The sequence below is a fragment of the Narcine bancroftii genome, chromosome 4, assembly GCF_036971445.1.
Source record: "Narcine bancroftii isolate sNarBan1 chromosome 4, sNarBan1.hap1, whole genome shotgun sequence".
Taxonomy (NCBI): Eukaryota; Metazoa; Chordata; class Chondrichthyes; order Torpediniformes; family Narcinidae; genus Narcine; species Narcine bancroftii.
The window spans coordinates 98340061-98367294 of record NC_091472.1 but is presented as its reverse complement, the minus strand read 5'-3'; the positions used below and the strand labels follow the sequence as shown (position 1 = coordinate 98367294).

Here is a 27234-nt window from a genome sequence, read left to right as displayed (position 1 = left end):
TAGCTCTCTGTTGAAAGTGCTGTACTTCAGTTCTGGAGGCCGCAGATGTTTGCTGAAGAAAGCCAGCGATCGCCAACTCCCTTTGTTCTGCTCCTCTGGAACACCACTGATCGCCATTCCTGAGGCGCCCATCATCAGAGCTGTTGGAGTGTCTTCCCAGGGGTGAGTCAAAAGAGCGGCATCGCCAGGGCTTCCTTGGTCTTCATGAAAGCCTCCACCAATTCTTTGTCACATGTTACGTCTTTGGTCTTGCCCACCATTTTGGCGATCAAGGGTTGCATGATTCTGGCAGTCAAGAGATTGAACCTGTGGTAGAAGTAAATCATCCCCACGAACTGTAGTCCCCTGATTGAGCTGGGCCTAGGAAACATCTGGATGGCCTCTACCTTGCTGGGAAGTAGTATGGCCCCATCCTTGGTTATCCTATGGCCCAGGAAGTTGAGGGTCTCCCACCCAAACTGGCATTTGGCTGGGTTGATCGTCAGTCCAAACTCACTCAGCCAGGCGTAAAGGTTGTGGAGATGCACCAAGTGTTCTTGCCGGTCTTTGCTTGTCACAAGGATGTCATCTAGGTAGACGAAGGTGCCATCCAGGTCTTGGCCCACTGCATCCATCAGCCGCTGGAAGGTTTGCGCGGCATTCTTTAAGCCGAACGGTATACACAAAAATTTGAACAAGCTGAACAGGGTGATGATGGTGGTCTTGGGGATGTCATCAGGGTGTACTGGGATCTGATGGTATCCCTGCATGAGGTCCACTTTCAAGAAGATCTTCGCCCCGTGCAGGTTGACCGCAAAGTCTTGGATGTGCAGCACAGGGTAACAATCCAGTATTGTGGCCTTGTTGAGATGCCGGTAGAGGCTGTCGGTCTCCAACTCCCATTGGCCTTGGGCACCATGTGCAGGGGAGAAGCCCATGTGCTGTCTGGCCACTGTACTATGCCAAGCTCTTCCAGCTTGAGGATGTGATGCCGCTCTCAATGCCGGAGCATCTCTGTGGTGAACTGGGGGGTAAACACTGTCGGGACTCCACCAAGATCTTGGTGTACCTGTCCATGGATCGCTGCATTGAGTCCAGGTGGAGAGTAGGTAGCCTAGCATCCTTGAGAGGGAAAGTCTGGAAAGTCTGTGCGTGAACCAGTTTCCAACTCTTCAGGTCCACCAGCAGGCTGTGGGCACACAGGAAGTCTGCCCTGAGGAGCAGCCAACATGAACACCCACAAGAAGAGGCTGCCTCCCAACTTCATTTGGACCTTGCATGTGCCATAGGTCCTGATCATGCTGTTGTTGGTTGCCCTTAAGCGTGGGACCCACTTACCTGTTTCTGGTTTTCTGCCCAAACACTCTCTTTTCTGCTTCCGTAGGATGTCTGTTCATGCTGCGACTTTCCGAGGGTCACTGAAGACAGCATCCACCAGTAGTTGGACATCCTCAGGTTGTTGCTCTAGGAATGCCTGCTTGAACATTATGCAGGGTTCATGCTTCCCAATGAGGGTCAGTATATCGTTCATCAGGGCCGATGGGGGCCTGTCCCTCAGCCTGTCCAAGTGGAGCAGACGTGCCCCTCTCTTGTGCCATGAGAGCCCGAAGGACTCAATGAGTAAGTCTTTGAAAGTGATGTAGGCGCCTTCTGACAGGGGCCCCTGGATGAAATTGGCCACCCTGTTTGCCGTGTCCTGGCCCAGGGCGCTCACCATGTGGTAGTACTGGATGGACTTTGCTGTGATCTGCTGGATTTGAAACTGTGCCTCAGCCTGGTCAAACCAGATGCATGGCTGATTTGTCCAGAAAGTTGGCTGCTTCAGGGTGACTGTGTGGACTGCTGCCTGTTCACTCATTGTTGGAGTTTAGATGCTGTCTAAATGGTCAGGGTCACCAATTGTAGCCATGTGCTACTCGAAGTAAAGACACACACAACAGGTATAGCTCTAGTTTATCGGGGCTGAAGCCTGACTTTTAAACCGTTTGTGTTCCAAATGTTTGCCCCCATTTTCTGACATCACTGCCTGCATAACAATAGTGTGTTTCCCGCGCACAGGTACATTCTTACATTACAATATCTTCCCCGTGAGCCATCCCTATCTTTTGGCTATGCAGCGGGGCTAGCGCCATGTTGGGGATGCTGGCCCCTATGCTACCTTAGCCACCTGTTCGCAATCCCTTACTAATCACAAAGCACCGATGGCATAGGGAATACTTAAGGTGGTATCTGAGTGGAAAGAAAAAGTTTGAGAACCACTGATATAAATTAACTACTTTAAATGGTAGAATATTCAGGTGTACATCTATAACTTTGTTAAAATATTCACATAAATGTGAGAAATCATGAGCACTGTTTTGGGGGCTTGACCCCAAATGTTGACAACTCCTTTAACCTGCAGACTTCCTTTGAGTTTGCTTTTTGCTCCATCGTGCATTGAAAAATGTTAAAAGAATTATCAAGCAATGTATTAAAGAAACAATAATTTCCAAAAAATTAGATTAGAGTACTGGTAAAAACATTTAAGTAAGATTCAAATGAAAATATTATGACAGATATGTTTTTGAGAGATAAATTGGGGAAGATTTTTTTTTACTGTAGGTCACATACAAACACTTTAAAACAGATCTTTTTTAAAATACTGAAGCTCTGCTCATGTTAGACAGGCTGGCTCCAAGAGCCTTTGCAAAAGCTTTGGAGAGTGTCCAAGAGACTTCACTAATGGATTGTTGTTTACAAAAAGGCAACAGATGAAATAACTCGTCAGAGCCGCAGGCTGTCTGGAATGCAACTTGCTGTTTTAAGAGGGCCATGTGGTTTGGCAAGCAGAGAGAGTAAAACAAGCTTTCTCTCTGAGAGAGAAAGAGAGAGAGGGAGAAAGAATTCAGTTCTGCAGTTTTACAGTCAACAGCAGCAACTTGGACTGGAACAGGACAAGCTGGAAAGCTTGTGGAAAACCCCATTTGGAAGATGGGTTGTGACTGCTTAGTTCAGCTTGATCAAAGCCCTTGTGGTTCATACAAGAGGAGAGGATTGACTGCCTAATGTTGCACTTGAAATAAATGAAACAAAAAGGAACTCTGTGGTGACCAGAAAGAAAGAAGTTATCATACGGAAAACCCTGATGGGGCAAGTTTCTTTGGCAAGACACTGATGTGGCTGATTAAAATGGATCAATTTGTGTCCAGAAATAACAAATCTCTCTCTGAAAACCACCAAGACCCTTCCTGAGCAGTAACCATTTACCTTTTAAGCACCAAAGCCTGGGTGAATTTCATAAATGTTAAATTCTGTGCACAGTATACGATTTGCCAGCAACCAGTAATGAGAAGTGAGACTGGACGATGAATCAAAGGACTTTTCTAAACTTACATACACATTACATATATGCGCACTTAGAATTAGAAGGGGGGTAAGTTATGTTAGTTAAGTTAATAGAATAAGTTAAAGTTTGATCCTGTTTTCATATTTAAAGATAATTAAAAGCAACTTTTGTTTAAGTAACCATTTGTCTTGGTGAATATCTTTTGCTGCTGGGTTTTAGGGTCCTCTGGGCTCGTAACAATATTCAAACATGGCTTCTTATCATTTGTGACATCATTTCAATTATGTAATTTTTCAAGTATATTTATGAATAATACTTCAAGAAAATGTACTGCAGCAGCTTTCAGTTATGGGAGGAGCTAGTGAGAGTTAAGACAACCCAACAGGGAGAATAAACAATCACACAATTTCCTGTGCAGTACATTGTAAGGGCAGTGACATTAAACAAAACCTTGTGTTTCCGGTTTAGCGAGGGTTTACACAGATCTTGATTTCCAAGTCAAAATGTGTGCAAAGAGAATTTTGAATTTCAGATAAAACATACACTAAGAGTTAGATTAGCTAATTTCCATGTGGTCATTTAACCCTTAGCTTAGTCTTGCATATAAATCAATGGCTACCCCATCATAATGTATAACAACACTGGAATGATTCCAAATTAAATGTGAGGACTTCTGCAAGTATTTATTACCATAAAGACTTCCTGATGTTATCACCGAACTTTCCTTTTGTTTAGTGTTAAACTTGTCCTCCATCTTTGCTTCAACATATCTTGGGCATTATAATGATAATCAAACAAAATGATTGTGGAGTTAGGACAAAATGCAAGGTTCTGAGAGAAATTACTTAATCTTGGAGAATCATTACTTTTTATGGCAGTGGTTTCAAATTGAGTTACACAGATACCAGTGGTCCTTTCAGAAATTATAAGAAGGGGTTGGTTTTACAATTGTTGTATGGGAAGGTCCCTGGAGAAGGCTCTTTACAGTAAATAGGGTAATGTCTGACACAACAGGGAAAGGGAATGGAACGTTACCTCTGGGGGATCTGTACCTATTATGGAATCAGATAATGAAAAGATGGAAACCAGAATGGTTAATTGTATGATGCACCATCAATAATCACACAAGACTGGAGTTGTGAAACTATAAGGTTTTTATCAACTACAGACTGGAACAGCCATCAACCTCATTGACTGATCAAGCAGAGTGGAATGGGGAGTATGCAAGGAGCTATGGGTAGGATCGATCTCAGGAGGCGTGTCCAACTGGCAGCTGCCAATCACAGCATAACAGTGGTTTACCACATTCACCCCTCCTTTTTAAGACGAGTCCTGTGAGGTGAGAAAAAAAGGTGAGACAAACATACATATATACATTTTACAGATTATGTCTGTCAGAGGGTCTCCTCTGCCGCAGTGAACGATATGGTAAGCCAAGTGGCTTCCCAGTAATCATCTGAATTTTGGTGGGCCACTTCCAGTGTTTCTGTCCACTCAACCACCCTCTGTAGATCAGTTACCTTTTATTCCAGGAGTCACTGTCTTATGTACCCAGAATGGATACTGGCCATGTATGCATCCTGGATGAGGTCCTCAGCATTCTAAGCAGCCGTCACGGCCTTACAATTGCATGCTCTGCATAGGATCTGAGGGCCCGCAGGTACTCAGCGCTTGATTTCTCCAGGTCGCTGCTTTCTGGTGGCCAGGAAGTGCCTGACATAGATCTCATTTATTTTCTTACAATTCTGGGCCTTCAGGATCTCCATAGCAACTGGGTACGAGCTGGCATCACTGATCATCGGGAATACTTGAGGCCCAACTTGTGAGAAGAATAATCTCAGTCGTTTAGCATCTGTGGTGATAACATCCACAGCCGCTGCCAGGAAGCCTTCAAACAGCATAGCCAGAGTTTGAATGTGTTTGGGGCATCCGGTGATCGAGGGTTGATGTTGAACTTCTCAGGTTTCAGGTACTGTTCCATGCTTCTTTTGAAAAATATAGTTAATAAAATTGATGCATCATCAATAATCACAAAAGAGTGGAGTTGTGAAACTATCAGGTTTTTATTAACCATAGACTGGAACAGCCTTCAACCTCATTGACTGACCAAGTCAATGTGGAATGGGGAGCATGCAAGGGGCTATGTGTAGGATCAGTCTCAGGAGGTGTGTCCAGCTGACAGCAGTCAATCATAGCATAACAGTGGTTTACCACACTGTATCTATTTGCACACCCCATGAGAGCGATAATAACAGCCCAAATACGCCATTTTGTCGGGCAGTGGTTCTCAACCTTTTTCTTTCCACTCACATATCACTTTAAGTATTTCCTATGCCACAGGTGCTCTGGATCTCGTTGAATGGTTACTTCTCCATTTAGTTTGATGACAATTTTATTGAACATCTCTGAAATGTGTCTTTTGCAGACATGAATCTGGCAGACAAAAACTACTCAGTATCTTGGCAGTGGTAATGAAGCCTTCATTTCATGCCACTCCAGAATGTAGTTTGCATTTGAACAGACATAGTAACTCAGAGTGTCTTCAGGGGTATGAGGGTATGAGATGTTAACAGAGCTCATGACTACTGAGCATAATCCTGCAAGCACACACCTTTTATTTATTTAGTGCACACTGCCATGCAGATATGATCCATTGTATTATTGCTGACTGAAACAATAGTCCCTTTTCCACTGGCACATTGTCCCAGGAATTAACAGGGAATTAACTAGGACAGGGCCCCAGTGGAAAAAGAAAACAGTCAGCATGCTGGCATCAAATGACACCAAATCAAGATTCAAGATTCAATTTATTGTCATAGTAATAAAACAGTGTCATATTATATGAAATTTCTTTTTGCCTGCTGCAAGGTAGACAGATTCCCCACCAGCAGATATTGCCTAAGTGCACCTTACAGTTCTTACAGACAGACTTACAGTCAGACTTACAGTCAGTCAGCAAGAGAGAAGCAAAAGAGAGTCCCCCAATGTCACCAAATGTCTGTAGATTCGCCTTCAGCACTTCCGCAGACCCTGCAGCCACACAGAGTCCAGTCCAAACCACTGGCAACCCGAGCTCTAGATCTGAACCTCTGACAAGGTCAGGATCCCTTCAGCACCCTCACCACCTCCTTGCATCCTGGTTCCAATACCTGGTACCCCTCCAGCCAGTTCGAGCCCGTATCCAGCTGTTCGCAGCTCGGCTCAAGTCTCCAGCAGTCTGCAGGTTCCTCTCATCAAGTTGCCAGCAGCTTGCTGCATGCAGTGGTCCCTCAGCTGCAGAGCCCCCTCTCTGGACAACCGGTGTGGTCACCATCCCCATGGGTTGTTTCTTCCGCTTCTCCCTCTCAGACGGTGCATGATCTTCCCGTCCTCTGGTCCTGCTCCAGTCCTCCGGTTCCTTGTGGCTGCTGCTGATTAATAGGTGCCACCATCTTGGGAGCAGACGTGCAGCCGCAGAATTGCAAATAAAATCCCCTCTCGGCTCCCTCAATGGGTTGTTTAAAGCCCATTTGGAGCCAATGGCAGTTAACTGGGCAACTGGACCCTGCGGGAGCCCTGCATCTCCTTGCTCCTTTGCTCTCCACGGGTCCGCAACAACGGCTGCATTGCTACTACAGTGGCTCCGTCAGCGGCGCCATCTTCCACACCCGGGGATCACACCAAGGATTGATGGCCTCGACCCCTACTCACATCCCCAGCGCCAGCTGATTAAACCAGTTGAAAAAGGACAACTTCCATCGCGGAATAGAGATGACATAATTTTTTTTGCGTAAGCACATTCTATCATATGCTGAGGCAGTCTGCTGGAGTCATGAGGTAAGGATGACTGGCTCTTCCTCTCCTCAATTAGAAGTGCAATCCAAATTATTGGAGTCTAAAAATCGAGTGTGCATTATAAAAAGTGAGTGAAATAAAATTTGGTGTGCAGTTTTAAAAGATCAGATTCAGAAATAACAAAATAAATGATGTCTGCAAACTGAGGTGATGGAGAAGTGCAAGAGCTACTGACACTGAGGTTGAAGGAGGCTTTAGGGCAAGATTAGACGGGCATCATTAAAGATGACAGAGTTTTATCAGAAGATAGCATCGAAGCTCAGGGAATGGGGTTTAACAGGGACAGGGTTTAACAGGGACAAATCTCAGGTAGTAAATAAGATGAATACACTTAGGAAGAGGTTCCATCAGGTTATGGACCACAATATCAGGAGTGGGAAGGGTCAATTGGACTGGCCTTATTTCAACCAGGCTTATACTATCTGGGGTATCAGTAAGCAAGCTGAGCCCCTCTCCCTGGTAGCCAACATGCAGCTTAGTTAGGGGGTTGCTGCACAATCTCCTGAACACAGTTTGCTACAGGAGGAGGAGGATGAGGGGCGGGATGCCCTTGCACCTCATCTGCCCCAGTTGTATCCTCCCTCCCTGCACCCTCTCCCTCCACCTCATCCTCTGCCAGTACTTCAGCCTCCCAGCAGACCGCAACTGCTCAGAAAAGAGGGACTTCATCTGCTGCTACACCAGAGGCTGATAAGAATCATATTTCTTCTGTTCATCATTGCTTATCCGTTTATGAGTTCATGGACATGATGTGGCATGTAAATCTCATATGTTTTGCACTTGTTATCCAGGAACAGAAGGGAGGAAGTAGTGCAGGAATCCCACAAAAAGGCAGGAATCCACAACCCAACTCCGAGGGCTCTGATGTGAACTAGACCCGGTGGTCCAGGAACAAGAACAGGAGTGTAGGAAGATGCAGTCGGAGATGGCAGAGGGGCTGATGAACGTGAGTCAGGAACATGACACCAACAGGTGGGAATGCCAGGCAAGTAATGAAGGATTACCACACCTGATCACTGAGATTCAGCAGGAGATGCAGGCCCAGACAGGCATGAGGAAGCTGGTGGCATTGATCAATGTGATTGCCCACATCCAGACTTAGCCCTCCACCATCCAGTCTTCTTCCACCATTAGCCAGCCTTCTGCATCCTCCCTCCATCCAGCTGCCTCCACTCTGCAGCCAAGTGCCCCATTCAATAGCCCTCCATTATCTCATCACTGGCTGCCATCCCCAAACAATTCTCTTCCTTCCTACCATCTTCCAGAGTCTGTTCTCTTCCAAATTCCCTCCTCCTCCCACTGCTATCTTCCAGCATCTGTGAAAACCACCTACATGCCCACTGCCATGACCCCCTAAAGAAGGGCATGCCCATCACAGGGTGGAGATGATGGTTCTGCAGATGACTCTCTCATTTCCTCATTCCACTCTTCTTACATCCAGATCCTGGAGGGGAAGAGCGAAGAGAATACCAAGCAAGCAATTACACATGATTGGCCAGAAAATCAGAGGTTATTTAAGTTTACATTTGTTCATAGTTGTAATCGTTGATGAGAAGGGCAATACGTTACATTTATCTATTGTCAAGTGTGCACTACAAACTGTTCGATTTTAAAGTTGCTCTATTTTGTAATATTTAAAAGATAAATGTTCATACAGACCTCAGGGAATTGCAAGATGCAAACACTGTTTACATGACATATGTTAATTTTTGATTTCAGAAATGCACTGGTTTTAATGGCATTTTATGTTGATGTTTATAAATGTTATATCTGACTTTTCTATGATCATTCATAACTTTATTGTAACACTTTAAAAAGTTGTGGTTGCACTACGATCGAGGAAGAGCAATAAATTCTATTGACATTTAGTTGCCACGTCTCAGTAGTCTTCCTCACATTCACACAAGACAGTCATAATAGCCTCACGCAGAGCCTGGTAACCCCACCCTGTTGGACCCTTTTAGGGAACCCTTTTTGGCAGAGGGAGATCTGTTTCAACAGTTGTCCACTCTTCCAGGAAGTGTTCTTTGTTAATCTCACAAATGTTATGCAAGACACAGCAGGCAGCACAACCTCTGACATGAAGGTGGTATTAATGTCCATTCTTTTAGACAGGCACCTCCAGCAGCCTTTGAGATGTCCAAATGCATTTTCCACAACAATTCGCGCAGAGCTCAGTTCATTATTTAATTTTCACTTAGGCCGATCAATGATGTGATGCTGTGATGCTGTGTAAACCCCTTCATCAGCCATTTTTTTAGTGGGTAGGGTGGGTCCCCGATCAAATGTACAGAGACTTCCACTCCATCAACATCTTTGGAAACCTGTAAGCAGAGGAATGAGAAGTCATGGGGCACTAATAGTACAGGAGTGTTACGACCTCAGAGGACCCCAAAACCCAGCAGCAAAAGGTATTCACCAAGACAAATCGTTACTTAAACAAAAGTTGCTTTTAATTATCTTTAAACATGAAAATAGGATCAAACTTTAACTTATCACTATTAACTTAACTAACCTAACTTACTTCCCTTCTAATTCCAAGAGTGCGTGTATTTAATGTGTATGTAAGTTTAGAAAAGTCCTTTGATTCACTGTCCAATCTCACTTTTCATTCCTACAAGTTTACTGGTTGCAGGCAATTCTTATATTGTGCACAGAATTTAACATTTATAAAGTTCACCAGGCTTTGGTGCTTGAAAGGTAAATGGTTACCACTCAGGAAGGTTCTTGTCAGTTTTCAGAGAGATATTTGTTGTTCCAGGACACCCACAACTGATTTACTTCCATCAGTCACTTCAGTGTCTTGCTGATGAAACATGCCCCCTCAGGGTTCTCCAGATGATAACCTCTTTCTTTCAGGTCACCATAGAGTGCCTTTTTGTTTCTCTTATTCCAAGTGAAACATTAGACAGCCAGTCCTCTCCTCTTGCAAGAACCACAAGGGCTTTAACCAGGCTGAACAAAGCACTCACAACCCGTCTTCCAAATGGGGTTTTCAACAAGCTTGCCAGCTTGTTCTGTTCCAGTTTCAGTTGCTGCTGCTGACTGTAAAACTGTAGAACTGATCTCTGTGTGTGTGTGTGTGTGTGTGTGTGTGTCTCTCTCTCTCTCTCTCTCTCTCTCACACACACACACACACACAAACACACACACACACACACACACACACACACACACACACACACACACACACACACACACACACACACAAAGCCTGTTTTACTCTCTCTGCTTGCAAAACCACATGACCCTCCTAGAACAGCAAGTTGCACTCCAGACAGAATGCGGCCCTGACAAGCTCTTTCATCTGTTGCCTTTTTGTAAACAACAATCCATTAGTGAAGTCTCTTGGGCACTCTCCAAAGGTTTTGCAAAGACTGTTGTCCCCAACATGTCTAGCTTGTCCAGAGCTCCAGTATTTTAAATAAGATCTGTTTTAAAATGTTTTAAATGTTACCTATACTAAAAACCCTGCCCCAATTTATCTCCCAAAAACACATCTATAATCTGTTACAGGAGCAAAAGAAAGAATTTGAAGCCTTTATCTGACACTCTAGATGATTGACTGTGTATGTCACAAGCTTCATCTTACACTGTGATACTCACTTACAACATGGGGGAATAGATAACCGGCTGTATCCTCAGACATTCTGTAAATAGGAGAGTTGATAAGAACTTGAGCATCATGAGCGTGACCAGGTCAACCCACATACACATCTGTGAAGCTGGAAATACAAAAGGTCAATACATGGGGTGACATAAGGCCTGATTTCTTCAGTGACGGCAACCAATATTAGGAAACATCATCCTTCCCTGCAGTTGTGGTCAACAACAGCTTGCAGAATAATTGAGTGCCAACCTTTGCGATTGTCGTAAGAAGATGCATCTTCATGTGGGGAAATTATGAGAATATGTATGCCATCGATGGCACCAGCACACATTGGATATCCACCCCTTCTTTCAAATGCAGCGAGTGTCTCCTGAAGTCATTCTCTGCTTGGCAGCTCAATGAAACAATTCATGAGGAACTTCTTCACCGCGATTATCACTTGCCTCACCACCTTGAATACAGTGGTTATAGCCACACTGAACAGAGAACCGATAGAACAGTACTCACAAGAGGTGTCATGCCACCGCAAAACTATTGCAAGTCTAATACAAGGCTCCAGAGGCTTCCGCAGTTGGTGATCTTACACCTCAGCTGTGGCTCGAGATTCCCTGCAATGAAATCAGAGGTTCCACCACACCTTCTAAGAGTCTCACACCACTGCTCATCATCATATTTTCCCATGACTTCATTTCAGAACACAAGTTCTTGAGGTCTCTCCCTCTTTTACATTCTTCTGCTACTATGCACTTTTTCAAACTACTGCATTATAACCAGGTGTTTTCTCCTGCGGCTTGTCAACACAGCTCAACTCTCTTCCTCAAATTCCTCCCAGGTTAACCGCATTATATCTATAAATTCTTCCCCCTAAGTGCAGGTACATGGGCTCTATTAAGCTCCCCCACTGTTTGCATCAACGCAGATAAGGAGACTGATAAGACTTGATTGTCTGGCGATAAATCCACACAATTTCAGGACATCCAAAGCAATCTGTCTGATGTTCGCCATTGTTCTGAAGAATGATGAAGTCACTTCCTGCTATTGTGTGCTGCATCACACGGGATGTTTCCAGTCCAAGGTAGAACACTCCGATCCCCAGGGATGAGTTGTGTTCAGTGTCCCAGTTAAAGGTTGCCCGGTGTAACAGTACAATCAGCTTCCAATCCTGGGACACTGCACAGCCAATTAACTTGGATTCCAGTGGAAAAATGGCAAATGTTTCCACTTTATGGTTCCTTCCTTAGGAGACTTCCAGGACTCTGCAGAATGGGGGTGGGATTTGTGGTGGTGAGTCACATTCAAAATCATAAAAGGAATAATCAGTGAACACAGAGTCTTTTGCCCAGAGTCTGTAACCAGGTAACATAAGTTTAATATGAATGGGGAGAGATTTAACAAGAATCTAAGGGGTGACATTTTCACACAGAGGATGATGGGTGCATAGAATAGGATGCCGGAGGAAGTGTTTGAGACAGGTACTATTTCAATGTTTAAGAAAAAAATTGAACTCTTACATGGATAGGATGGATTTATAGAAATATGGGCAAAGCACAGGCAGGTAGATCTAGTGTCAGTGGGACATTTTGGTCAGTATAGGAAAGAAGGGCTGAAGGGCCTGTTTTCACGCTGCATGACTCGATTACTATGCTGCCCACCTTGCATCTTGGGGAATGAGTCATGCCACTACCTATACTGTGAATAGAGGAGGAGCAAGAAAATGAGAGGCAGGAGAAAGAAGAGAGAGGAAGATGAGGCAAGAAATGTGTTGGAGGAATTCTGACACTTATATAGAGACACTTGCAGGCAGAGAATAGTTATTGTCAAGATCTATTTAATGGTTCTTTGGCACTATACGAGACCTCAACAACACCCCCTCCCTCTACTTCCCACCATCACTTCTTCATTCGCCACACTAATTCTTTTTGGTGCACAATGTATAAGAGAAAATAAATGTAATTTGGCAAAATAAAGGGTGATGAAAAAAATCTATTTGTTGAACTGAGATTTAGAGTTGAGCCCTAATAGAACCCATGTTGTATACCAGTTGGGGATTGGATTTCTCCTCCTTTTTCTAGGCAGGATATGCCTGGGCAACAGTCCATTTTGTCAGATAGATGCCTAATTACACAGCTAGCCCTGGAGCACAAGTCCTCAACACTTCAGCTGAGAGTTGCTGGGTGCCATCACTTTTGAATACAATGGCGATGGGTCCCACAATGCTCTTCTAACTTGTCATTGAGGCAGAATTGGACTTCTGCATTAATGGCAATGGGAGGTTAAGGGCTATAGTGGACCATGGGGTTCCTGATAGTTGGCATAGTTCTCCCACAATGGCACATGGATGCTGTCATGTAGATTATGGAATGTGGAATTCGTAGGGGCATGTGACCTCTCCATCTGGAACCTGATAGAAAGTCACCACTTGCCAATCAAGGCCAAGGCTTGCTCACAAGGTCAGTGGACCCCTGGCCATTGGCCCTTTTAATTGGTTTATCGATACCTGGAACAGACTCTCCAGCTGATGACACTATAAAGCCCACCGCACATGAGCCATCTGTCTCTTTCTCTTTTGGGATGAACCTGAGCTCCATTCCTGGCTGGGAACCATGGGCAATGCTAGAGGATTGTTAGAAATGTGTGCACAGACAAAGGGTTGGAAGCTGTAGTATTATGTGCCTAGTGTCCCTAGTTTAGTTAGATAACAGCACTGCCTGGAGGGATATAAAGGGGTCGTGGGTATTGTATGTCATAACTTGTTGTAAAGCCTTCTATCTGCGAGTGGTTGTGAGTGTATCATTTAATCTGGTGAGAGTGTGTAGGTGTGCAATTCCCCTACATGTGTAAGTAAAAACTACTTTTCAATCAGCTGCATTCAGACTCGTTGCACTTGGGACCCATTAAATTGGTTTCACACACACAACAGATGCCCAGTTTGGCACTGATAGATATGTACTGATGCTGTCACATTGTTGTGCCAAACAATATGATAGACGATTAGTGTGAAGACAGAACTAGTTGTGACAAGGATTGTGTGTGGTCATTCCAAGTAACACTGTTGTTGACATATGGAGCTCAAACAAGTCAGTGGGGTGATGATAAATTCACATTGATTTTGCCTCATTTACTCATCAACATGGTGCAGATATTCTGAGATGATTTCATCAGTGGTGATGCAACAAAGCTACTTGGTGATGGGCATCAATGTCTCACAGAGCACAATGTGTTTCTTTCCAGTAATGTTCATGATGGGGAAGGATGAGGTGTGAGTTGCTAATGGCTTGAGTTGCTTCATAGTGCCCAGAATCAATGTTGCAGATTCAATTGGGCACTCACTCCCTCTGCACAGGCAGGTACTCCCTCTGGTGTGTCTATCTTTCTAGTGGTCGGACATAATGATGGAAGACTCCAAAATGTATGATTCTATATGTGGCAAACAAGAAAAACTGCAGATGTGGGAAAACTGAAGTAACATACAAAATGTTGTTGGAACTCAACGAGTCATCCATAGAAGGTAAGAGATAGTTGGCCTGTAACCCTTCATCAGGGAAAAGCAAGAATGAGGGCAGAAGCCTGAATTCATGGGCGGGGGTGGGAGGGGAAGGGGAAGGCACATGGACTGGCAGGTGACAGGTGAATATAGGAGGGAGGGGGAAGAAATGGGAGGAAAAAGAAACTAGGAGGTGATAAGAGGAAGAGGCAGCTGGCTGCAAAAATACACTCTGATAGGAGGACATAGATTATGGAATGAAGGGAATGGGGTGGGGAGCTCGAGGAAGAAAGGTGGGGTGATGGGCAGGTGGAGAAAGCATGGTAAGAAGAGGAGCAATGGGGCTAGAGAGAATAAGAAAAGCTAGGGGAGAGAGATTAAGGCAACAAGGGGAGGAAACTAACAGAAATTGGAGATGTTGATGTTGATGGCATCAATTTGAAGGCTGCCAAAATGGAAGTTTTTCCTCCAGTAGTCAAGGCAGTAGACTATGGACATGTCAGTATAGGAATGGGAAATGGAACTGAAGTGGAAGGCCACTGGGAGATCCTAGATGTCACCGTGGATGGAAGAAAGGTATTCAATGAAGTGATTCCCTAATCTGTGTTCAGTATCCGTGATGTAGAGGAGGTACATTGAGTACAGTAAATGGTCCAAGAGGTCATGATGAGTTATAAAGGAGCTGGCAGTTAGCCTCTACATGGTAATGGAAGTACAATTAAATGGAACAGTCTGAAGGTCTTTTTGGCAGAAAGGATTAAGATGAGCTGAATAGGCTGATCTGTAAAGTGTAATTTCAGGACTTGCCATGTTTTTCTCCAGTGTGATTTTCAATTTTATTGCTCATACTAACAGCTCTGCTCAATTCATCAATAGCAGGCAACAATCTTGAGTGAGTTGAGCATTGCATCCACCCATCAAATAATAGATCTAATTGCTCACCGCCAGCAGCTAATTGCTAATTTTTGCAAGAGAGCAGCAAAATACCATTGTGGCCACATTCTGATGATTCATTGTTGCTGCACTTACTTCTCAGTTGTGGAAGGAGGCAAAGAAGACAGAACCTTCAGTAAAGTCTCTTACAACGGAGGGGAAAAAAGCAACCTTGGAAAATTCCAATATGGAGAGGGCTGAGTGAACATGTTTTTGATTAGTATGGTTGCTTTGTCAGAACCATTTAAATTGTTTGGCATCTTGGCTAAGCATTAAAGCAATCCTGTCTCGTGGCTAGAAAAATAAAATTAAGTGATCAACACAGCAGCTTTATGTTATTTCAGCTTTGTGCTGGCAATTTATCCTCATATCAGATCCAGCACTCTAATTGTTTTCTTTTATACTTCCATACAAAACTATACAATTTGTTCAAACATTGCAAAGGAATATAAATTGCTAAATTGTGTTTATTACTGCAGATCTTGGAATCACTTATTTTTCTATCAATTTACATCTATTTATTTATCGACCTATCTATCTATCTATCTATCTATCTATCTATCTATCTATCTATCTATCTATCTATCTATCCATTTATCTATCTATTTATTTATTTATTTATTTATCAGATTTATTGTCAGAGTACATACATGACATCACATTCCTTTTCCTGCGGGTGCGGCACAATTACCACTTATTGGTAGAGGAAAAATAAACTGTACACAGCATGAGCATGTAAACAAATAACAGGTAAGCAAACTGACAGCAAAAAATATAGAACAAAAAGAAAATCAATGAAGTGCATAAATAAGAGTCCTTAAATGAGTCCCTGATTGAGTTTGTTGTTGAGGAGTCCAATGGTGGAGAGGTAGCAGCTGTTCCTGAACCTAGTGGTGCGAGTCTTGTGGCACCTACACCTCTTTCCTGATGGCAGCAGCAAGAACAGAGCGGGTGTTGGGTGGTGTGGGTCTTCAATGATTGCTGCTGTTCTCCAATGGCAGCGTTCCCTGTAGATGTACTCAATAGTAGGGAGGGTTTTGCCTGTGATGTCCTGGGCGGTGACCACTACCTTTTGGAGAGCTTTATGCTCAGGGGTATTGGTGTTTCCACACCAGACCATGATGCAATTGGTCAGCACACTTTCCACCACATCTCTAGAAATTTGCCAGGATTTCTGGTGTCATATCAAACCTCCACAAACTCCTGAGGAATAGAGGCACTAACATGCTTTCTTCACGATGCCATTGGTATGTGGGGTCTACCTCAGATCCTCTGAGGTAATGACTCCCAAGAACTTATATTTGCTCACACTCTCCATCCCTGATCCCCCAATGATCACTGGTTGTATACCTCTGGCTTTCCTGGTCAACAATCAGCTCCTTATTTTTGATCACTTGCAAGGGATCTTAATTTTAAAATAATTCCCCATTAAATGAAACATTTAAATATGTGTTGTTCATAACCTAAATAGATTTCAAACCTTGAAAAGTGATTTAAGTGTGAATCTTAATGTTATCAAATTAGGAATTGAATGTAACCTGATAATAATTTACATGCCTAACAGCAGTCAACAGTTAGCCATTACATGGTTCTGCTTAACAATTCATTAAACTACGGTATTTTATTTCCTCTACATTTCCATCTCAAATACTTGTTCATTCTCACCCTCTTTTACAGCCATTTATTTGGTCTGACTCATCCCCTGATGAGGTGAGGTAGCGTGCTGTTTCCCCAACATAAAAACATCTGGAAAAATGCTGGAAAGGGTCTTCAACTTGAAACTTTGACAGTTTCACTTCCTGCAGGTGCAGCCTGAACTGTAGCATATCCCAAGCTTTTTCTGTTTCATTTTAGATTTCCAGCACCCACAATTTTTAGAAATTTTCTGCTACTTCCATATAGCTGACTGGAGCCCTACTAAGCTTTGGCCAGAAATGTCATTCCCGACTACTTTGCGTGTGGTGGGGGGTGGGGGTGGGGGAGCGGTCAGGGTAGAACTTCTGCCAAAACCTACTTCACAGTTCATAGACCTGTTTTCCATGTCAGCACATTGTAGGGTGGAATTCTGGAACAAGCTGAAGGGCCAAAGATCTTGTGCAATAGTCAAAAGTGCGGGAGAAACTCAGGAGGTCATGCAGCATCCATAGGAAGTAAAAGATAACTAATGTTTTATCATATTCTCCAATTTCCATTAACCTTCTCCCCCAGTCTCTCTCTTTCCCTATCCATCTGTCTCCTTTCCTCCAGCTTCCCACCCCCTTTTCCTATCAGAGAGCTGCCCTTTTTCTATCACTTCTCAGTTTTCTTTCTCTTCTACCCTCCCACCTGATTCCATCTCTTACCTCTGACCTGTTAGCCTGTTCTTCTCCCCCTTCCTCACTCCTCTCATCTCCTCCTTGCCGTCCCCACCTTTTTAATCAGGCATCTACCTGTTTTTTTCTGATTCCTGACAAAGGGCGCAGGCATGAAAAATTGGTTACCTTATGGATGTTGTGTGACCTGCTAAATTTCTCCAGCACATTTGTATATTGTACTCAACTGCAGCATCTGTAGATTTTCTTGTGTAACTCCAAATGGCGATGTACATGATCCTTCCCAACTCTTGTCTACTCCACATTGTGCTGGTAGACTTTAGGGCCAAACCAAGAGTCGAGACATTTTGCTCATCCAGCTCCCTATTTTATACCAATATGGTTGGTGAATCCAACTTGGATCCACTCCTTTAACTGGAACTGTTAACTTGGCTGGAAAAGGTTTATTTTATTCTTTATATTAATTCATATTAATGTTTTTAATGACTCCATATCAGTTATATGTGATATAAAGATTTTTTTCCCCAACAGCTTTCAGATTCATAGACTGTCCCATATAACCCAAACCAGAACTCTACTCCAGGACAAAACAAATCTAACTACATTATTATAGCCATCACCTCCTCCTCCACCCACATCTTAATGAGTTCCGTGCTCGCCACAATGCTGAACTCTTCTTCCATCGTCTCCATCTCCAGGCCTTCTTCCACAACTGGGATTCTCCATACCCCACTCAAGGATATGGATGGGAGGGCAAAAGAGAAAAATGCTGAGAAGTGATAAGGATGGGGATAGCCCTCTGAATAGAGAGGGAAGGGGGTGGAAAGCTGAGGAAAGGAGACAGAGGGATGGAGAAGAGAGGGAGACAGGGAGCAGCCTAACAAAAACTGAAGTTGATTTTAATGCCATCTGGTTGGAGAAAGCCCAGACGGAATATTAGGTATTGCTCCTCCAATTTATGGGCTTGGTTTGGCAGTGCATGAGGCCATAGAAAGAGATGTAGGTGCAGAATTGAAATGGTTGGCAACTGGAAGGTGCTCAACAAAGCGATATGCCATTCTGCGCCCAGTCTCTGATGCAGAGAAGGCCACAGCAGGAGCACCAGATACAGTAGATGACTCCCACAGATTCATGTGAAATGTTGCTTTACTTGGAGCCCTGATGGTGGTGAGGGAGGAACTGTGGGCGCAAGGGTTGCAGTTTCTGAGGTCACAGGGGTGGTAAGTGGGAAGAGATGAATGGATGAGGGAGTCATGGAGGGAGCAGTTCCTTTGGAAGGTGGAGAAGGGATGAAAGGGAAAGATGTGTCTGGAGGTGGGATCACGTAGTAAGCAACAGAAATTGCAGAGATAGTATGTTGGATGTGAAGGCTGGGGGGGGGGGGGGGTTGGGGGTTGCTGAGGGCAGGGGAAATCCTGTCCTTGTTGCATCCATGGCAGAGGTGGCCAGGGCAGATGTGCCGGAAATAGAGATGCGGGTAAGGGTTGAGTTGATAGTGACAGAGGGGAAGCTATGTTTTTTGAAGAAAGAGGGCCTCTCAGATGATCTGGAATGGAGGGCCACATCCTGGGAGCAGATGAGATGGAGACGGAAGAATTAAGAGAAAGGAATATAATCCATACAGGGGACAGCGTGCAAAAAGGTGTTGTAAGGTAATTGTGGGAGTTGGTGGGTTTGTATAAAATACCTATAAAAGTTTGTATTCTGAGATGGAAACAGAAAGATCAAGAAGGGGGAGAGGGGCATCAGAGATGACCCAAGTGAATTTGAGGTTGGGGTGAAAATTAGCAGGAAAGTGGATAAAGTTGACAAACGTATCATTGGTGCGAGGCAACACCAATATAGTCATTGATGTCGCAGAGGAAGAGTCTTGCCTGTGTAGGCTTGTAGCTTGGATTGCTTCACATAGCCAACAAAAAGGCAGGGAAACCTGGGACCCAAGTGGGAAAATGGTTGGTGAGATACGAGCACAGACAGGTGTTGGAGAATTCAATGCAGAATTAATGATGGAGATGTGGCTTGAAAATAGCAAGGACTGGGCACAACATTCTCAGATACAAACCCTCAGAAAAAAATGGGTGAACAAAGGTGAAAAGGGTTGGCAGTACTGGTGTGGTGATACACCACCAGCCTACTGCAGGGGGCAACACCTGTACCTGCAGGAGTGTACTGCTGGCCTACTGCAGGGGGCAACTTCTGTACCTGCAGGAGTGTAAGGGGACAGGACAACACCTGGCCGGCTGTCAATCATCCTCCGGGATATAAGCCTGCGCCAGCCTCCTGAAGCTCACTCAGAGTTACTGCAGCTACAGCCAGCCTGGCTCTGTGGAAGTCTTTGTGGATTAAAGCCTATTGTACAGTCTTTACCTTGTGTGTGCCTGATTCTGCCTAACAGCGCACCACAATTTAATCCACAAAATTTTCCCTTGGCTGCCATGGAAAAACTCCTGAGCGCAGGGAGCCTCGAAGTCGACCCATGCCACCCGGAAGCCCAGACATGGTTCAAGATCTGGCAGCATGCAGTCAAGGCAATCATCGAGGCACATGAAGGCAGCATCCTGGACTCAGATCGGAAGAGGTTGGTCCTACTCCAGTTAAAGATGGGTCCCCACGCCTTCCAGGCAACCAAAGGCTGCTCCACGTACAAGAGCGCAATGGACACTCTCGAGAACTTGTACAAGCCCCCAATGAATGCGGTCTGTGCAAGGCATCTCCTCAACACCCGAGCCCAGCAACCCAGAGAGACGGCTGAGTCTTACCTGGGACACCTGCGAAAGTTGGCCCGACCATGTCTGGTTGAACCCGGGGTAGGGGCAGAGGAGGTCGAGAGGCTTATCTGGGATGCCTTCGTCCAAGGGCTATGCTCGAGGGCCATCTGGCAGAAGCTGCTGGAAGACAATATCTACGCCCTAACCAAGACAATAGAAGTGGTCCAAACCTTGGAAGCAGCAGCCCTGCAAATCAAAACCTTCGATTCCAGGTTCCCCCAGGCTCCCTCATGGCCCTCTCACATTGCAGCTGCAGCCCCAGACCGAGCTGGGGAGGAAAACATCACTGCAGCAGGCACCCGGCGCCCCTGTAAGTACTGTGGGTCCTGGTGTGGGTCAGACCGATGATCGTGCCAAAACTGCCTGGCTAGGAACCAGTATTGTTCCTGATGTTGTAAGAAAGGCCACTTCACTAAAGTATGCCTCTCAAAACCAGCCGGCAGCTCAACGGCCCTCTATGACCTCCCTACCTCCCCCGCGGACCCCTCCATGTGCGCGTGCCAGGCGGTGCCATTCTCCCCACTACGACTTCCGCCTTCCCCGACCTTGATGGTGCAACATCCAGCTCCGCCAACGACTGTCAAAGCGTGTGCCAAGAGCACTTGGACCAGCCCCCGTCCTCGCCAGTACCGCTCGCCAAGAACTACAGCAATGCCACTTCTGGCTCACAGTGTGACGTCACTTCTGGGTCACATAATGACATCACTGCCACCGGCCACGATGACGTCACTTCCCTGGTGCAATGAACACGGCTGGGGAAGGAGGCCAGCCATGCAGCGGGCCCCGATTGTGCCGCTGCCACCATCTTGGGCCAGGCAACGGCCGACACGGAGGGCTCCTGACGATGTTGAGAATGATGTGGTCAATACGGGTGGTGACCAGGCCGCCCTACCGACGCTCCCCATGCCTCTGGGTGCCATTGGCTACCGCACGCCACACCCCATGATTGATGTCGATGTGGTCAACATGGGTGATGACCAGGCCACCGTACCGACGCTCCCCATGCCTTCAGATGCCATAAATGGCTGTGCACAATCAGAGAGCAATGAATCCGACTCCGAGATAATCCTAGCTGCCACCACGCTGACCAGGCACATCCCTCTCGACCTCGGGCGCTCTATGATGGACGTGCAAGTCAATGGGCAGGTAATGAAGTGCTTGTTCGACAGTGGCAGCACCAAGAGCTTCATTCACCTGAGTGTGGCCCACTTCCTGAGATTAAAAGTCCACCCCACCACCTGCTTGATTACCCTCGCCGCCTAGGATAAAACTGTTGGTACCCTTGGGCGCTGCTTGGCCGATATAACTGTGGGAGGGGAGACTTACACAGGGTTCAGGTTCCTGGTCATGCCCAAACTCTGCGCCTCAGTCCTCCTGGGCCTAGATTTCCAGTGCCACCTGCAGAGTGTCACCCTTGGCTTCGGGGGGCCCCAACCTCCACTCATGTTACACAGCACGCCAACCTACCAGCCCCGGCCAATCTGCGGCCTCTCCACACTGCGCATCACCCCACCGGTGCTCTTCCCACATCTTGCACTAGGCTGCAAGCTGATCGTCGCCAGAAGTAGGCGCTATTGCGCCGTAGACAGAGACTTCAACAAGGCGGAGGTGCAATGACTCCTGGCGGAGGTGTCATAGAGCCCAGTAACAGCCCGGAGAGTCCAAGTCATGGTGGTCAAAGGGGGAAATAAGCCGAGGATGGTCGTGGATTACACCCAGACCATTAACCGGTACACCCAGTTGGACGCCTACCCCCTGCCGAGGATCGGCGACATGGTCAACGAGATAGCTCGCTACTGGATTTTCTCCACGATTGACCTGAAGTTGGCGTATCACCAAATCCCCATCCACCCAAAGTACAAGCCCTACACTGCTTTTGAGGTGTACCAGTTCTGCCGAGTTCCCTTTGGGGTCACGAACGGGGTCTCCATTTTCCAGCGGGAGATAGATCGTGTGGTAGACCGGCACAAGCTGAAGGCGACGTTCCCGTATCTGGATAACGTCACTATATGCGGCCGTGACCAGCAGGACCACGATCCTAACCTGGAGAAATTCCTCCAGATGGTCGGGGAGCTGAACCTCACTTACAACAAGGAGAAGTGTGTGTTTAGCACCACCTGCCTCGCCATCCTGGGGTACATCATGGCCCATGGAGTCCAGAAAGGATGCACCCATTAATGGAGTTACCTCTCCCCCCCCACACTAAAGGCCTTCCGCAAGTGCCTAGGCCTTTTCTCTTATTACTCGCAGTGGGTCCCTCACTTTTCGGACAAGGTCCACGCACTGGCCCAAGCTACAATTTTTCCCCTCCTACCCAAGGCGCAGGCAGCCTTCATCCGCATCAGGCAAGACATCGCGGACGCCACGACGCAGGTTGTGGATGAGGACTCCCTCTTCCAGGTGGAGAGTGATGCCTCTGAAGTAACCCTCGCTACTACCCTCAACCAAGAGGGGTGCCCTGTCGCTTTCTTCTCCAGGAACCTCCATGGTTCTGAGCTTGGGCATTCTGCCATTGAAATGGAGCCCCAGGCGAATGTGGAAGAGGTCCACAACTGGCACCACTACCTGGCCGGCAGGAGATTCACCCTCCTCATGGACCAGCGGGCTGTGGTGTCCACGTTTAACACAACCCACAAGAGCAAGATCAAGAACGACAAGATCCTGCGCTGGAGAGTCGAGCTGGCAACCTACAGCTACGATATCCAGTTCTGCCCTGGGAAGTTTAACGACTCCCCCGATGCCCTCTCTCGCACATGATGACAGGCTGCAGGCATTACTCGAGTCCCTCTGCCATCCAGGTGTCACCAGGTTGCATCATTTCATTAAGTCCAGGAACCTGCCGTACACCATCAGGGACATCAGGGACATGACCAAGGCCTGTCGGGTCTGCGCGGAGTGTAAACCCTGTTTCTTCTGCCCGCCCCAGGCCCATGTTGTAAAGGCTATTTGGCCTTTCGAGCATCTCGGCATGGACTTCAAAGGGCCCCTGCCTTCCACGAACTAAAATGTCTACTTCCTCACGGTAGTGGACGAGTACTCACGCTTCCCTTTCACTATCCCTTGCCCAGACACCTCCACAGCCACCGTCATCAGGGCCCTGGGGCAGATCTTCACCATGTTTGGCTACCCCGCCTTCATCCACAGTGACTGGGGGTCTAGTTTCATGAGTGATGAGCTGCGCCAGTACCTGACGGCAAGGGGAATCGCAACCAGTTGCACGACAAGCTATAACCTGAGAGATAATGGGCAAGTGGAACGCGAAAATGGGGTGGTCTGGAAGGCAGTCCTCCTGGCTCTCAGGTCAAAAGGGTGGGCCATTGAGTACTGACAAGACGCCCTGCCCAAGGCGCTCCATGCCATTCGGTCGCTGCTGTGCACGGCTACCAACGAGAGCCCTCACGAACATCTGTTCTCATTCCCCGGAAGTCAACGACTGAAATGTCCTTCCCAGCATGGCTCATGTCCCCAGGACTGGTGCTCCTGCATAAGCACGTACGGACACACAGGCCGAAGCCGTGGTCGAGCAGGTCTGCCTCCTACATGCAAACCACAACTACGCCTACGTTAGGTTCGGCAGTGGCAGGGAGGTCACCGTCTCAACCAGGGACCTGGCACCAACAGGAGCACCCACCACACCACGCCATCCTCCAGCCCAGGACGACACTGACCGGGCATACATCCCCGTCCCCAGGCAGCTCTGGGGCACGCAGGACCTCCTTGACCACCAGGGGCCCGCTTCAGCCCTGGGAAACGAACCTGTCCCCAGCCACCTCTCTGTGCGGCACCACACAAGTCACGCAGACCCCTGCTGCCAGCCCCCCTCCCCCCCACTTCCCCTCCGAACAGTGACCAGGAGCCAGTCCTACGACGGTCACAGAGACCCCAGCGGCCGCCGGACCGTCTCAACCTGTAAATATTGTGTGTGTATAGGGGGTACGATTTCTTGTTACTGCACCCCCCCTCCCCCGGGACAATTTTAAAGAAGGGGTGAATGTGGTGGTACACCACCGGTCTACTGCAGGGGGCAACACCTGTACCTGCAGGAGTGTACTGCCGGCCTTCTGCAGGGGGCAACCTCTGTACCTGCAGGAGTGTAAGGGGACAGGACAACACCTGGCCAGCTGTCAATCAGTTGGCCTGAAGGGATCAAGTCCCACCCGGTCAGGTGTCAATCACCCTCCAGGATATAAGCCTGCGCCGTGTTCCCGAAGCTCACTCAGAGTTACTGCAGCTACAGCCAGCCTGGCTCTGTGGAAGTCTTTGTGGATTAAAGCCTGTTGTACAGTCTTTACCTTGTGTGTGTCTGATTCTGGCTAACTGCGCACCACAACTGGTGAGGGAAGATATTCCCAAGTTGGAAAGAGGCGATATACTTACAGACAAGTACAAAATCTCTTTGAGAAGCAAATGGTGGTGTAAATACTTAGCAGGTCACATTTTATGTGGTTCACACAAAAAAACGTCTATTTTCATGTTAAGGTATTGCCTCAGATTTATTTGTGTCCACTAAGATGAGGTTCATCCTAAAGGTAGCATTGCCTTTGTTGTGGAACAGCCTCTCCACTCACATGGAGCTGGAACCCACATATGTTCTGACTTGAAAAGAAAAGAACTAACATGGAATTGTAGAGCCATATAATACAGAGATAGGCTCTCCAGTCAGAGTCCATGCTAACCATCAACCACCTACTTACATTCATCCTACGTCAGTCGTATTCTATTCTCCTCACATTCTCATCAATCTGCCTTGATTCTATCTCTCGCCTACACACCAAGGTCAACAAAGCAGCCAATTAATCTTCAAATTTGGGATGTGGGAGGAAGGTGAGGTATCTAGAGGAAATCCCTGTAGTCATGGGGATAGCATGCAAACTTCATGCAGACAACACCCTCAATCAGGATTCAACCTGGTTCTCTGGTGCTGTAAGCAATGGCTCCACTAACTGCACCAATTTGCTGCCCCTGTTTTCCTGAGTTAAGCAAGAACCAAAGCCCAGACCAGTTACAAAGCAAAAACATTTCTACACAGAGAGTGGTGGGTACATGGAATGTGCTGCTGGAGAATGTGGTTGTGGCAGGTACTATTGCAACATTTAAGAAACATTTGGATGGCTACTTGGTTAGGATGGATTTAGAGGGATAAGGGCCAAATGCAGGGAGGTGGGACTAATGTGGGTGGGACATTTAGGTTGGTGTGGGAAGTTCAGCTGAAGGGCCTGTTTCCATGTTGTATCTATGAAGAAAAGGTCTGTGAGGGCATGGAAACACCACTACATGTCAGATTCCCCAAGTTTCACAGCATTGTGACCTGGAACTATATCCACTACTCTTTCATCAGCACTGGGCCTTAATCCTGAGTCTCCCTCTCCAACATCATATAGTGGGGACCTACCAGGACTGCAGCATTTACAAAATCAGCAGTTTCTCAACCTGGAATGGGCATTAAATGTTGATTTTATCAATGAGCTTCACATCCTGAAAGATGAATAAAAAATGACCACCATTTAATTAGTGAAAATGGATCAAATAATCAAAAATGATTGCCCTTGAACTCAATGATTTTTCACTGACTTTTGTGGGCTTTCATTTTTGAATCAAAAGTAAAAATTTGAGCAACTCCCCTGAACAGATGTGGGGGAAAAAAGGCTTGTTTCTGTGCTCTATGATTCTATGACTTGGTCCATTCAGATGAGATTGGGTTTATTGATCCTTGGAAACCCCATTGTTCTGATGTTATAAACATTAGAACGCAACATGATTTTACTCGAAGTTAAAACAAAAAACAAATTGGAATTGTTCTCACTTTTTTGGTGGATGTTTGGAAAGGATGTTCCCTTGGGTCCTTCCATTATGTTCCATCCACTTTGACATCTGATCAGCATCGTGTGTGGCTGATACTGAAGTGGTCATTGGGGGAAAATCGACCTGTCTCTTTATGGAACAGGTTCATCCCCAGGTTGCAGCTGTTGGTGTAGGAGGTACTGGTTTGTGGCTCCCATCCCTCTGGCTCACAAAGATGTTAACTGACTTTCCACTCTACTGCCAAAGGAATGGAGCGTTGTTATCCAACAGGATAAATTCAGCCTCTACATGCCCAGCTGGGTAAAAAAGTTTCTGCGACATCCATCTAAAGATCAACGAGGCATATTTCATGGTCTCTTGGCTAATACTTATGGTTCGGCTGAAGTTGGTAAAGGCAGGGGAGTTTTCGCCGTTGGCAGGAAGTGTATTGTGTGAAATTGGCTGCTGTGTACACTACATCACCACAGGGACAATGGTTCAAAGTCCTAATTGGCCATCAAGTACTTCAGCTTGTTCTACGGTTGTAACGGAAGTAGAAATGAGAACTTTTAAAAATCTTCAAGCCAAAATATTTAACTTCTACTTCCTTTTACTAAAATAAGAATTCACAACTGCTCTTATAGGTAAAATCTATCCAGAAAGATCATTCCATTTCTTGAATGTGGGGTATTAGTACTGTGCTCCATTCCACTTTCTGAGTGAAGAGGAAGTATTTTATTTTGATCTGGTTTGCATGGATGTAAATGACTGAAAGAAAATTCTATTCACACTGTGACCTACTTCCTGGTTGTACTGATTGGTGTTGCATGTAAAATAGTTGTTGGTATTACTGATGTCCTAATAGCAAACTGACTAATACTGTTTATCACACTGGCCTTTAAGTATGGAAGAAAAAGAGAAACCTTCCAGCTATCACGTAATTTATTTTTTCGTTTACAATGATTAGTCCAAGAATTGTGATCAAGGGGAAATTTACAAGATGGTTTCAAATGCTGTAATCATGCAGATTACAAAGGGTGGGTCATTGGGTTGATCCTTTCCACTGTGATTACTCTTCTGAGTCCAGATGGGGCAATGGGAAAATGCTCACAAGATGTCCCACCTCAGCCATTTCATGAATAGGGGTTTGTCAACATCACTACAGCAGGAAGAGAGGGCTCGTGTTGATCTGCCCACTCAAATAAATG

General features: G+C 46.1%; 1 protein-coding gene and 1 long non-coding RNA gene across 18 annotated transcripts in view; one reads left to right on the top strand and one right to left on the bottom strand.

Annotated features, from left to right (window-relative positions):
* Nucleotides 1-4440: 4440 nt before the first annotated feature.
* Nucleotides 4441-27234, bottom strand: part of LOC138760885 (uncharacterized) — a 216905-nt gene continuing 194111 nt past the window's right edge. For 5 of the 6 annotated variants that reach the window (XR_011355947.1, XR_011355949.1, XR_011355946.1 and 2 more), the window contains 2 exons: nucleotides 10745-10863; nucleotides 4441-9462 (listed from right to left, as the gene is read on the bottom strand). This is a non-coding gene — a long non-coding RNA (uncharacterized lncRNA). The remainder of the gene's footprint in view (nucleotides 9463-10744; nucleotides 10864-27234) is intronic. The other variant, XR_011355950.1, reaches the window with a different exon arrangement.
* LOC138760884 (uncharacterized) overlaps nucleotides 13945-27234 on the top strand; it is a 143244-nt gene continuing 129954 nt past the window's right edge. For 8 of the 12 annotated variants that reach the window (XR_011355942.1, XR_011355940.1, XR_011355938.1 and 5 more), the window contains exon 1: nucleotides 13959-14256. Coding sequence is in view for 2 of the 12 variants with exons in the window: in XM_069932155.1 (XP_069788256.1) it covers nucleotides 14160-14256 (97 nt within the window). In the remaining 10 variants the exon portion in view is untranslated. The other 4 variants (XR_011355943.1, XR_011355939.1, XR_011355937.1 and 1 more) reach the window with 3 other exon arrangements.